This window comes from Nymphaea colorata, chromosome 14 (assembly GCF_008831285.2).
Source record: "Nymphaea colorata isolate Beijing-Zhang1983 chromosome 14, ASM883128v2, whole genome shotgun sequence".
Taxonomy (NCBI): Eukaryota; Viridiplantae; Streptophyta; class Magnoliopsida; order Nymphaeales; family Nymphaeaceae; genus Nymphaea; species Nymphaea colorata.
In genome coordinates this window covers 9,535,779-9,547,389 of record NC_045151.1, presented here as the reverse complement: position 1 = coordinate 9,547,389, position 11,611 = coordinate 9,535,779, and the positions used below count along the sequence as shown (strand labels likewise).

The 11,611-nt window shown below is 34.8% G+C and overlaps 1 protein-coding gene and 1 long non-coding RNA gene across 3 annotated transcripts; both read left to right on the top strand.

Annotated features, from left to right (window-relative positions):
- Positions 1–5,610: 5,610 nt before the first annotated feature.
- On the top strand, positions 5,611–8,971 carry LOC126409252 (uncharacterized). 2 transcript variants are annotated; one of them, XR_007572139.1, is made up of 3 exons: positions 5,611–6,015; positions 7,652–8,051; positions 8,145–8,971. It is a non-coding gene; the product is annotated as an uncharacterized LOC126409252 (long non-coding RNA). The 2 variants fall into 2 exon arrangements; XR_007572138.1 differs by having other exon boundaries at positions 7,652–7,993; positions 8,145–8,967.
- Positions 8,972–9,852: 881 nt separating this feature from the next.
- Positions 9,853–10,820, top strand: LOC126409204 (protein FATTY ACID EXPORT 3, chloroplastic-like; the record flags this gene model as incomplete). The annotated part of the gene is given in 4 exon segments (XM_050075189.1): positions 9,853–9,873; positions 10,149–10,462; positions 10,464–10,543; positions 10,651–10,820. Coding segments are annotated over 4 exon segments (585 nt in total), but the record flags the coding sequence as incomplete, so codon positions are not given.
- Between the last annotated feature and the right edge of the window lie 791 nt (positions 10,821–11,611).

Here is an 11,611-nt window from a genome sequence, read left to right as displayed (position 1 = left end):
CAAAAGGAACCTTCTAACATGGCCCTAGGGACTTAGCTTAGACTCTTTCATGAGTCCAAGCTCCCCTCCGGCCCACATTAAACTTCAAGTTGGTAAGTTTAAGTTGTTCCTTGATTTCTAATCTTGTGAAGGTATGGATGTATACACATGTTATATACAACTATATCAACATGATGACCCCCCATCTTTCTCTCTCTATGCTTTCACTTTCCATTTTATAAATTTTCATATGTGCATGAATACGTATGTACATGTGTCCCATTTCTTCTCTTTCAAATATTTATTCCTCTTTGCAAGACAAATATCTTCTCTTATAAAATTTCTCATACTCATATATACATATGATATTTTTCTTTTTCTCTAAAATCTCTCTTTCTCTTCAAATCAATATATTTTTTTCTCTTAAGCTTTCATATATGTGTATATGTGATGGTATGTACATATGTATGCATGTCTTTCTCTATTTCTCTCTCTATCTTTTTATATGAGTGTTTTATCTCTTGTATTCTTTTTAATATTCTTCTCTCATGAACTTTCCATTTACCAACTTCATTAAGACTACAAACCAAGTAATGACCCAATATTGGAATCATGCTTAATTGTCAACAATCTCTATCCCTTTTCAAAAAAAAAAAAACTTTTTCTTCTTATATATAATAATTATAACAACAAAATCTTAGATGTATGTTTGGGTAGGAATGACTTTAGATGAATGTTGTGGTAGGAATGTTTTACATTCTTTCAATCATATAGGATAAATGCATCCATGCATTCTCACCCACTTTATTTCACTTATGATCACAAGCACCTCTCCAAAAGAACTTAAGTAAGATGGGATGGAGCTCTAGCAAGGTGGTAACCGAATTAGAGCAAAATCTCAAACCTACTTAAAGTCTTAAGAGAACAATAAAGTGATTTCAAAATGATTTCACAAGTTTTCAAATGGTATTTACTAGTACCACTTTTTCTTCAAAACATTTCACATTTTCAAGCAACTCTTCTCTTCATTTTTTCAAAAGTTTGAAACATCAAACTTTCAATATTTTCTACACCGCATATAGAATCGAAAATATGTTTAAGTTAAAACGAAATGCATCAATAATAAACATAACCCTTGGGTTGATTACCCCCGGTAAAGGCGCTGGGAACGGTCGATCCTCGTACCGACGGGCGAGTATCTTTTCTTTCTTATTTCAAAACAAAACTCAATTTTTTTTAGGCACTCCAAAACCAATAAAATGTTGGGATGCAAACAAGGTTGTCATTCAAAACCACATTTTAAAAGATTCTGGTAAGTAAACTGAATGATGTTTTCAAACTTTTTAGAAAAGCCTGTCCTAGTGAAAAGGGGAGGGGACGTCGAAGGTAATGCACAATGACCATGAGAAAAGTTGCTCTTTAAACTGACTCGGCCTGGCAAATGAATAAATATAAACAAAATTGAAGAGCAATCATGTTATTTGCCTGCTCCCTCATTGGCCTTGCAGGGTCAAAGGTGCTGGAGGTGTAACTTAAAACATGGGATGCCATCGTTTTGCATACTGTAGCTGATTGAAACCAAAATACATGTATGCCTGCTGATTTTTCTTCCTTCTTCATTGCAGGAAAGATGTCACAAATTATAATATGTTATTGAGGAGACGCCACCTACAAGCAAAAAGGTTTATAAACTACTCTCGTACTCCTGTCGTAATTTTGGCTTAGAGATCTGTAACTGCTTTTCCAGTTTTAAGAGTATGAAGTAATTTGAATTTTCTATTCTGTAGAACCCAATCAGTCATTTCTTGTGGTTCACAATGATGGGGAGGATGATCTACATGCCAATATCACCATTGCAGGTTCTTCTTTTCAGCAAGTGAAGCAACTTAAGTAGCATGGGAAACTGAAGGTCTCTTCTATTTTCTCTTCCATCACAACTTGGATGGTTGTTTGATTAGAATATTAGTATTTGCTTTGTCAACAATAAGTTGTCCTTGCCTAAGTTAACTGCATTGTTACCTTTAAAGCTGTAGCTTTCTGTCATACTGTCATTTTTTTCCTTGAAAAGAATCATACCTGAAACTTTCTCCCTTTCCCTAGAAAAGTATCATACCTTAAACTTATTCTTCCCTTTTCTTTCACAATGTTTCACCTATTTCTGAACGGAATATTATTTCTACAGTGACATTTATATTTTGGATCTATCGTTTGGGTTAAGAATTGGGTAGAAGGCATATGTGTGTGTGTGTTTGTGTTGTGAGAGAGGAGGAGAGAGAGAGATGTAGGATGCAGCCACCAAATTGTCCTTTGCTCAAACATTAGCTGAACATTGCCACAGATGCAAACCTTTTGTACATTCTTATGATGCTTTATAGGCTTTATTCCTTATTTGATGGTATGAGTGGATGATAAAAAGGATCTACATATGAGTATTGGCAGTACCCATAGGAATTAGGGATAACTAGCATGCCATTTCCTAAGGTACTCTTCTTCATTTCTATACCATGTTTTAGCTTCTCATCTTTCTTAATTTTCTATATTTGTAGTGTAGCAATAACTTTAAATTGGAATTTGTTTATGCATGGTACATTTTCTGCATCTCTTATGCTCCTTTAGGATAGAGCAGACCTGCATGGTTATCCAGGTGGACCTGTATGTCTATCATGTTGTACTATAGGATCCAAATTCTGATGGCCCTTTAGTTAGAATAGCTCAGAGGGAGAACTGCATTTATGAATGTTTCAAATTTGAGATTTGAAGGCAAATGCTTATCGTATCATTTTCATTCTTTCAGGTTATCTTGCCAGGTGTTGGTTCCGAAGTATCAAAAGCAATTTTGAATGCTGGAAATGGGGAATGTGTACTTCAGAGAAAACAATCATTGAGTAACATATTCCAGGACTTGCCCTTAAATGCATCTCTTGTGACACCTACGTATGGTGCATATTTCTTGGCTTTTGCTGTGCTCACAGTTGGTGGAACCTATCTCTGTTGTAAACTTAGAAGACAAAGGCAGTGCCATGGTGGTCTTAGATGCCAGGAGCTTGAGATGGGTTTACCATAATCAGACATTCCAGGCACTACTACCTCATGGAAGCTGGAATCTAGTCCAGCTGATGGTTGGGATCGAGATTGGGATGATGGTTGGGAAGATGAGGAATCAGCAACACCCAACAGACCCATGAATCGCCATGCCTCTAGAGCCACTGAAAAAGATGGATGGGAACAATTGGGATGATCGATAGCCTTCTAGTTAGAGTTGGAAAAGAGAAGAAATATGTTATTTTTTGACTGGTCAAGATGGTCCATCTTTTTATTGTAGTTAAGAGGGAAGTTTTTTTGGGCATTTGAGTGGAAAAGATGTGAAAATACATGAAATCAAAGCTCATGAATGCTGACATTCACCTCTACTGCTAGACGTTGAAGCCGTCAAGGACATTTTGTAAACAGTCAAAGTTCATGTGATCTTTCAATGTAACATCACTTGTGACCCCTCCTCAATACAGAGTATTTTATAGTTTGCAAAATTTGTTGGTTGAGAATTATCGGTGATAAATTAGAAGTTTGGGTGCCTAAAATATCAAAAGGTGCATCTATTAACAACTTTGAATGGTAGGAGGGCTCCAATTGTTGAGATTTATTTTTAGACAAATATCATTATGTAGTTCTCTTACATTTTAAAAATTGGCAAAATTTTTCAACATTCGGATTCATATATGAATTTAAAATCATATTCAGATTAGATTCGGTTTGTAAAAATGGCTTTCAGATTTGGATATGATCTTTGTTTATTGGTATTCGAATCTGGAAATGTGAATATTCAAAAAGCGAATATGAACAAGGGTATATCCGATCCTTATCCAATTGGTTGACATCCCATGTCCAAAATATCTTTGGACAACTTCACAAACCAAAGACTCTACATTCAACATCAAAATACTTATTTGCTTATGTTAGAAGCGAGGCTCATCAATTGAGTTCCTTTTTGGGTTGAGTTTGAAGAAATCTGTCATGGGTGTAGAAATTTTTTCACAAAGTGCAAGACACCATGGCAATTCCTTGCACTTTTTTTTCGCAAAATACAAAGAATTTCTGCATCCACCATAAAATCTGACTACCCAGGTGAGAACCAACTTTCTTGCACCCCCCCTCCTCCAAATTGAACATCCAAAAAACAATATAAATGGTCAAAAGTACATTTGCTTCGAATCTAATTCATTGACATACATAGTTTGAACTTGGCAGTGTTCAAGGGCTTTTTTAGAGAAATCTCTTGCATGATGTATGTATTTCAAATAAAGCCACCTAAGTAAATTGTGTACCTTATAGTCCTTACTTTTATTCTCATCCATTCATGTCATAGGAGAAGCTATATTTATTTGAATGTTGAAGTGTTTTTATGGGTATCCCCTTGTTAATTAGTTACCTGCATTAAATAGTACACCAATTCTTTAGTTGTGCTAATGGTCAAAGTTAAAGAAGCAAACTATGAATTTAAACAGCTTATCCTCCTGAAGACATGTCACCAACAACTTTCAAAAGTTTGATACATACTTTCTATGGTTGAGTTTGATTATCACGGACTTGAGATCCGTAGTATTCAAGTCTCACACTCTCCTCCTCAATCTGATTTCAAATCCATGTTTTTTATATTAAAGTGTGGATTTAAAATCCAATGTTTGGGGTAGATGATGAAATCCATAGTCTGATATAATTGTGCATTTTATCATTGTTTTGAGATTCTCTCAAATCTGAGGTCCGTGGGGAATAAAACCCATCCTAATTTTGCCCCTCTAAATATGATGAGCTTTCATGAGTCAAAAATAGATGTTTAATGACATAGATTGAGCTCAAAGCACATGTCGTTTTATGTCATCAAGCATTTTGATTCGGTAGTAGGTGGATGTGGGTAGGGCTGGACCTCGGTTGTACTTCACCCTAAGCTTGGTCAAATTGTAATAAAATATACATAAAAATGTTATGTAACATATAAAAATAGAATATAACAAATAAATATAATTATTTATAATAAAAACTGTTTATTTTAAATAAAATAAGAATTTTAAATAAGTTATAGAGCCCTTTGCAGGGCCTGGTTCCGAGTTGGGTAGGGTACCCAGATACATGTCTCAATTTATTAATTCTGAAAGCCTAATACCTTGTTTGCTTAGTAATACATATTCCTTAAGAATTAAACATTTTGATTATAAAATTTCATAATTATAGGTATATTAAACACCCATTTAATGTGTGAGAATATTTTGATTGCTGCTCCTCATTCCAAAATTATTGGCTTCGACCTTAATTGGTATGGACTATCGATCCATCAGTTTAGTCCTCCCAAAACTTAATGAAAGAGTGCATTGTAATTTTTAATGACCAAAATACCCTTCATGCTGTGGCATGAGTGGGTTCAAAATGGAGACTTCCATATTGATTTCTTTCTGATTTATAAGTTTATGTAAGAAGTTCAACTCCTTCTTTTAGACCTAAAACTACATATTTGAGGCTACTTGCAAATTTGAAATTCAAGAATGTTTCAAGATTGATAAAATATCAAAAATCCAAAAAAGTCTGAGATGAGATATGATATCCTTTCATATCAGAAGTGCACCGACTCCAAGACCCGTATCGATTTTCGTCCCCCGAGATTGGGGAGGGGGAAAGAAAAGGGGCCACCATGCAACAGAAACCTCTCTACAACGTTACCTCTTGCCACTCGTCCCATTCTCTGTCTTCTCTTCCTCTCTGTTATCTCCTGCTGTTGCTGCCATGACTGCTGTTGCTGCCATGACTGCTGTTGAGGGCCTAATTTCCCATGGATGCTCAAGTTTGGCTCCAAGGGCAACCACACTTTCTCCGTCGGCCGGGCGCCAACACCATCCTCTTCTTCCTTCCTAGGGCTGCAGTGCTATTCCTCTCAGGTGCATGGACGTCAAGAACCATCCTCACCTGCATTTCCGCAATCAGTTTCACATGCAGAACTTAACTTCTGGCAGAATGATTCTGTTTGCCACCGCTTCTCACGAAGGATCTGTAATGCTTCAGTTTCATTTTCCCTTTATGCTTCTTCTAGCTCTTAGGGTTTCGTTGCAGTCCTGGGTGTTTTGTGTTTTATCGGAGGTATCTAGGGCTCTTCTTTTCCCCTTTTGTTGGTTTCTTGCAAGAGTTTTGGAAGTTTGGGTGTTTGCTGGCAACAAATATTGTCTTCAGAAGTTTGGAGTCTCCTCTGTTGCGCTTAAAATTTTGCATGGCATTGAATCATTTTAGCCTCGATTGTTTTTGACATTGGAATTCAGCCGCTTCTTCTTGCTCCAGTCATTGCAGCTTAATTCCAGTTACATCCAAACTTGTACGTATCTGTGTTCCTTTTCAGCTGGTTGCATGCCCCTCATTTGCTCTAGAGTTTGGAATTCGGCCACTTCTTCTGCCTCCAATGGTTTGCTACTGCATTCCAGTTATGTCAATAGCTTGCATGCGTCTTCCTTGTTGGCTGTGTAAGTTTGTGTCTTCCTTATTGACGGTATGTGTTACTTATTGGTTGTGTGTGTGTGTGTATGTATGTGTGCTGCAGGTTTAGAATGTGTCTATGTTTTTGCATGAATCAAAAGTTGGCAAATGCATGTGTGGAATGATAGTTGACTTCAAACTTCAGTTTCACTTTTTTGGATTATTATCTTGATTTGTATCTGTTAAAAGATACGAGAAATACCCTAGATTATGAACTTTGTTATGGGAATACAAAATAATGTTACTGAAGGCATTGAAGCAAGCTGAAGTGGTGAAACATTCATGATGCAAGGCCATCATTGGATTTCTCATGGCAGCCTGGGTTCGGCTAGATGCTGACTATTGACTCAGTCGAGTCAAGTTTTTTCCATAAAAAATGTGTGTTTCACTATTACAACATAAAAGTTAAAATTTAAACATAGATAAGATGCAACATAATGTAACACATAAAATTATTTTTTTATCCTCTTCTCCTTCGCAAGATCTTAGTTTTAACATTTCCTGCACCGAACACCTGTGGACAAAAAGTAGAAAAGAAAAATTTATTGGCACGCCATTACTGAAAAAGTTCATAACTGCTCTTGTCACCTGCAGTGAGTTGCTGGTCACCTGTGTAATGGGAGAGAAATAAGTAAAGTGTTGTCCTCCCTAATAAACCTTGGTAGGTTTTTTGCCCTTTTATAATTTTTTCACAAATCAGGAAGGCGTTTGACCCCTTTAAATGAGTTGCATTAGGAAGTGCATCTATTCGTCTACAGAATGTTGGAGTGAGGTGTGCATGTCACAGGTCAAGAAATATGTCTTTTAACACTAGTTGCTTCAAAGAAGTGATTATCTTAAGTAAAATTGCTCTTTGTTTCTCAGGAATGTCTTTTACAACTTGGAATGTACTCTTTTGAGTTTCGACAATATTGGGTGAAAGCACTGATTGATATGTGAAGTTGGAAAATGAATATATTATATGTTTGGGAATTTCGAGTGTAACTGCAAAATTTTCTATATGTTTTAGGATATTTAGCTGCTTCAGCTAGAATATGTAACGAAATTATATGATTTTAAATGGTGTCCACCTAAATTTGCTATGACATATTGGTGTTGTATATAATTTCTTTTTATGTTTTGCCAAACCTTTTGGAGTTTGTGATCATAATTGTTTGTTCAGGACCATTATCTGGATTTTAAAGTGGAAAAATTGAAGAATGAGCTTGAGAAGCAGTCGGAAGAGTCACAAGAAGCATGGAAGAGCACAATAGAATCTTACATCTTACAAAGAGCAGGCTGCGAAAATGAAAGACTTGTCAGAGGAAGCGTATGAATTGTATCCTAAGAAAGCCATGGTGCTTTTTGAAGATGTCTCTGAGCAGGTCAAAGTACAAGCAAAGAAAGCTAGGAAATATATATCTTTGATCGCAGAAGTCACCATAGAGGGAAGGGAGTATCTTTCTTCTGCAACGGAGAACCCTCTGAAGCCAGTAAAGGAAAGTGGAAACTTTTACTAGTGAAGGTGCTGAGTTGAAAAAAATATCTGAAAATTCATGATTTTTTCATTGGAATTCCATATGGTACTGATACTGATATTTTCTTTGCTGGCTTGCTTTTTCACAACAAACCTATCAGTTTGTGATTTGTTTCTGGTATAAATTCTTGATTTTCAGATGCACTGCTGTTCATCGGTGGATTTCTCTCCTTCATGCTAATTGTAAGCATTCCAGCAATTAGGTTTGGCATGATTCTAGGAGGTGCACTGTTGTAAAGGAGCATATTAAGCTTAAGAGGTTGGAAAGCATGAAAATCTTCTGCCTTATATTTGCAGGGTCAAGCAGATAAGTTTTTAGTATAGTATCTCACATGAATTCATTATTAAAAAACATCACTATTTTTTCCACGTATGTTTTGTTCAATTAAGGTGCTTGGTAACTATGTCAAATATTTGTTGTCACAAGTAGAAATTATATTTCATTTTTTCAGATTTTTATTGAGATAACATGCTTCCCTTTTACCACATGTGAGAACACATGTTCTAGCTTTTCTTCGGAACCTTCATTACAAGAGCTTACCCATGGCGGTGAATTAGTGAGATTTAAAAATGATTAGCTAGTCAATGGAAGAAATAGTTATATTGCGTAGACACTAACATGAGTATCAATGTTAAACATGGCTAATCTTGGAAAACTGAACTCTCTCTTTATATACACACATGCACACACACACACCCACACACCCACACACACACTCATATATATATATATATATATATACACAATATATTATACATAATATATTATATAAATAGCATATGTATTATACATATATGTATCTATAATATATATATGTATATTATATATTATACATATGCAATGTGTAGTACATATATATTACGTATGTTATACTTATACATGTTATATTGTATATACATATATGAATAATATTACACAATACATATTTGTATATGTTATATATATTTCATACAACATATATACATAATATGTTATATGTATGCTACAGATATACTATATATATTATATATGTATTATATATGTTACATATCTAATACATATAACAAGTTATACGTGTAACAAATATGTTATATACATGTATGTTATAATATATATTATATAACATATCATATGTTATATAATCACATATTATTTATATAATATAATGTAGTACATCCATACTATATACATGTATCACATGTATAATACATTAATAGGTATATATCGAAAATATGTTAGATATATTATGCATGTATAGTATATGTAGCATGTACATGTACATGTATACATTTATGCATGTAGATGTTATGTTATATAATATGTATTGTGTACAATATAACGTATGTATATATATATATATATATATATATATATTACGTTATATAATATATATTACATGTATATTACTAATGTTATACATGTTATATTGTATATATGTGTATATGAATAATATTACACAATACATGTTTGTATATGTTATATATATTCCATACAACATATATACATAATATGTTATATGTACGATACAGATATACTATATATATTATATATGTATTATATATGTTACATATCTAATACATATAACAAGTTATACTTGTAACAAATATGTTATATGCACGTGTATTATAATATATATTATATATTACATAATGCGTATAACATATTGTATGTTATATAATCACATATTATTTCTATAATATAATGTAGTACATCCATAATTTATACATGTATTACATGTATAATACATTAATACGTATATATCGAAAATATGTTAGATATATATCACATGCCAAGAAATATGTCTTTTAACACTAGTTGCTTCAAAGAAGTGATTATCTTAAATAAAATTGCTCTTTGTTTCTCAGGCATGTCTTTTACAACTTGGAATGTACTCTTGTGATTTTTGACAATATTGGGTGAAAGCACTGATTGATATGTGAAGTTGGGAAATGAATATATTATATGTTTGGGCATTTCGAGTGTAACTGGAAAATTTTCTAGATGTTTTAGGATATTTAGCTGCTTCAGCTAGGATATGTAAGGAAATTATATGATTTTAAATGGTGTCGACCTAATTTTGATATGACATATTGGTGTTGTATATAATTTCTTTTGATGTTCTGCCAAACCTTTTGGAGTTTGTAATCATAATTGTTTGTTAAGGACCATTATCTGGATTTTAAACTGGAAAAATTGAAGAATGAGCTTGAGAAGCAGTCGGAGGAGTCACAAGAAGCATGAAAGAGCACAATAGAATCTTACAAAGAGCAGGCTGCAAAAATGAAAGACTTGTCAGAGGAAGCGTATGAATTGTATTCTAAGAAAGCCATGGTGCTTTTTGAAGATGTCTCTGAGCAGGTCAAAGTACAAGCAAAGAAAGCTAAGAAATATATATCTTTGATTGCAGAACAAGTCACCATAGAGGGAAGGGAGTATCTTTCTTCTGCAGCGGAGAACCCTCCGGAGCCAGTAAAGGAAAGTGGAAACTTTTACTAGTGAAGGTGCTGAGTTGAAAAAAATATCTGAAATTCGTGATTTTTTCATTGGAATTCGATATGGTACTGATACTGATATTTTCTTTGCTGGCTTGCTTTTCACAACAAACCTATCGGTTTGTGATTTTTTTCTGGAATAAATTCTTGATTTTTAAATTCTTGATTTTCAGGTGCAGTGCTGTTCATCGGTGGATTTCTTTCCTTCATGCTAATTGTAAGCATTCCAGCAATTAGGTTTGACATGATTCTAGGAGGTGCACTGTTGTAAAGGAGCATATTAAGCTTAAGAGGATAGAAAGCATGAAAATCTTCTGCCTTATTTTTACAGGGTCAAGCAGGTAAGTTTTTAGTATAGTGTCTCACATGAATTCATTATTTAAAAACATCACTATTTTTTCCCCGTATTTTTTGTTCAATTAAGGTGCTTGGTAACTATGTCAAATATCTGCTGTCACTTATTTCTTCACTCGGGGGTGAAAAAGGCCGAAGAGGATCTTCATATTCTAAACATCAAAAGCATAAATTAAATGGCGCCTTCAAAATCATGAAATTTGTACCAAAATGAAACAACACAAGAAAGAAGGGACCCACCTTTGAAAAATCAAAGCAAGAAAGGGATTGATCTGAACCATCGGTTTGAAGATGGACGGTTAGAAAGCCTCTGGTAGCACCGAGCGGTCCCTTTTCTGTATGCCAGTTATGTGACGTGACCACGATGGCAGAGAAGTGCTGGACGTCGTGGTTTGTGGGTCCCATTGGAAGGGAAATGGCGGAGGGAAACGAAATGGGCCCCTGAAACCGTCTTCCTTGCGGAGGTAGCCGTTAGTAGCCGGTAAGCAGGTCAATGGGTGCGAAATCGGACCAACGAGTCTCTGCCTTGGTGAAGAACAAAGCCCCTGGCTGACTGGAACTCGGTCACGCTGTCTCTTGTGCTCTCTCCCTCCTCCTTCCTTCTCCTGTAAGCATGTCGCCATTCTGATAATCTTTGACGTCCTGTCTTTTTCTTCGTTGTTTTGATTGTTCGTGCATTGTCATGGGTTTATCGATTGTTCTGTATTTGGTATGGCCGCTTCCTTCCATCGACTCTGTTTCAATCAATTCCCTCTTTTCTTGTGTCATTTGGATGTCATT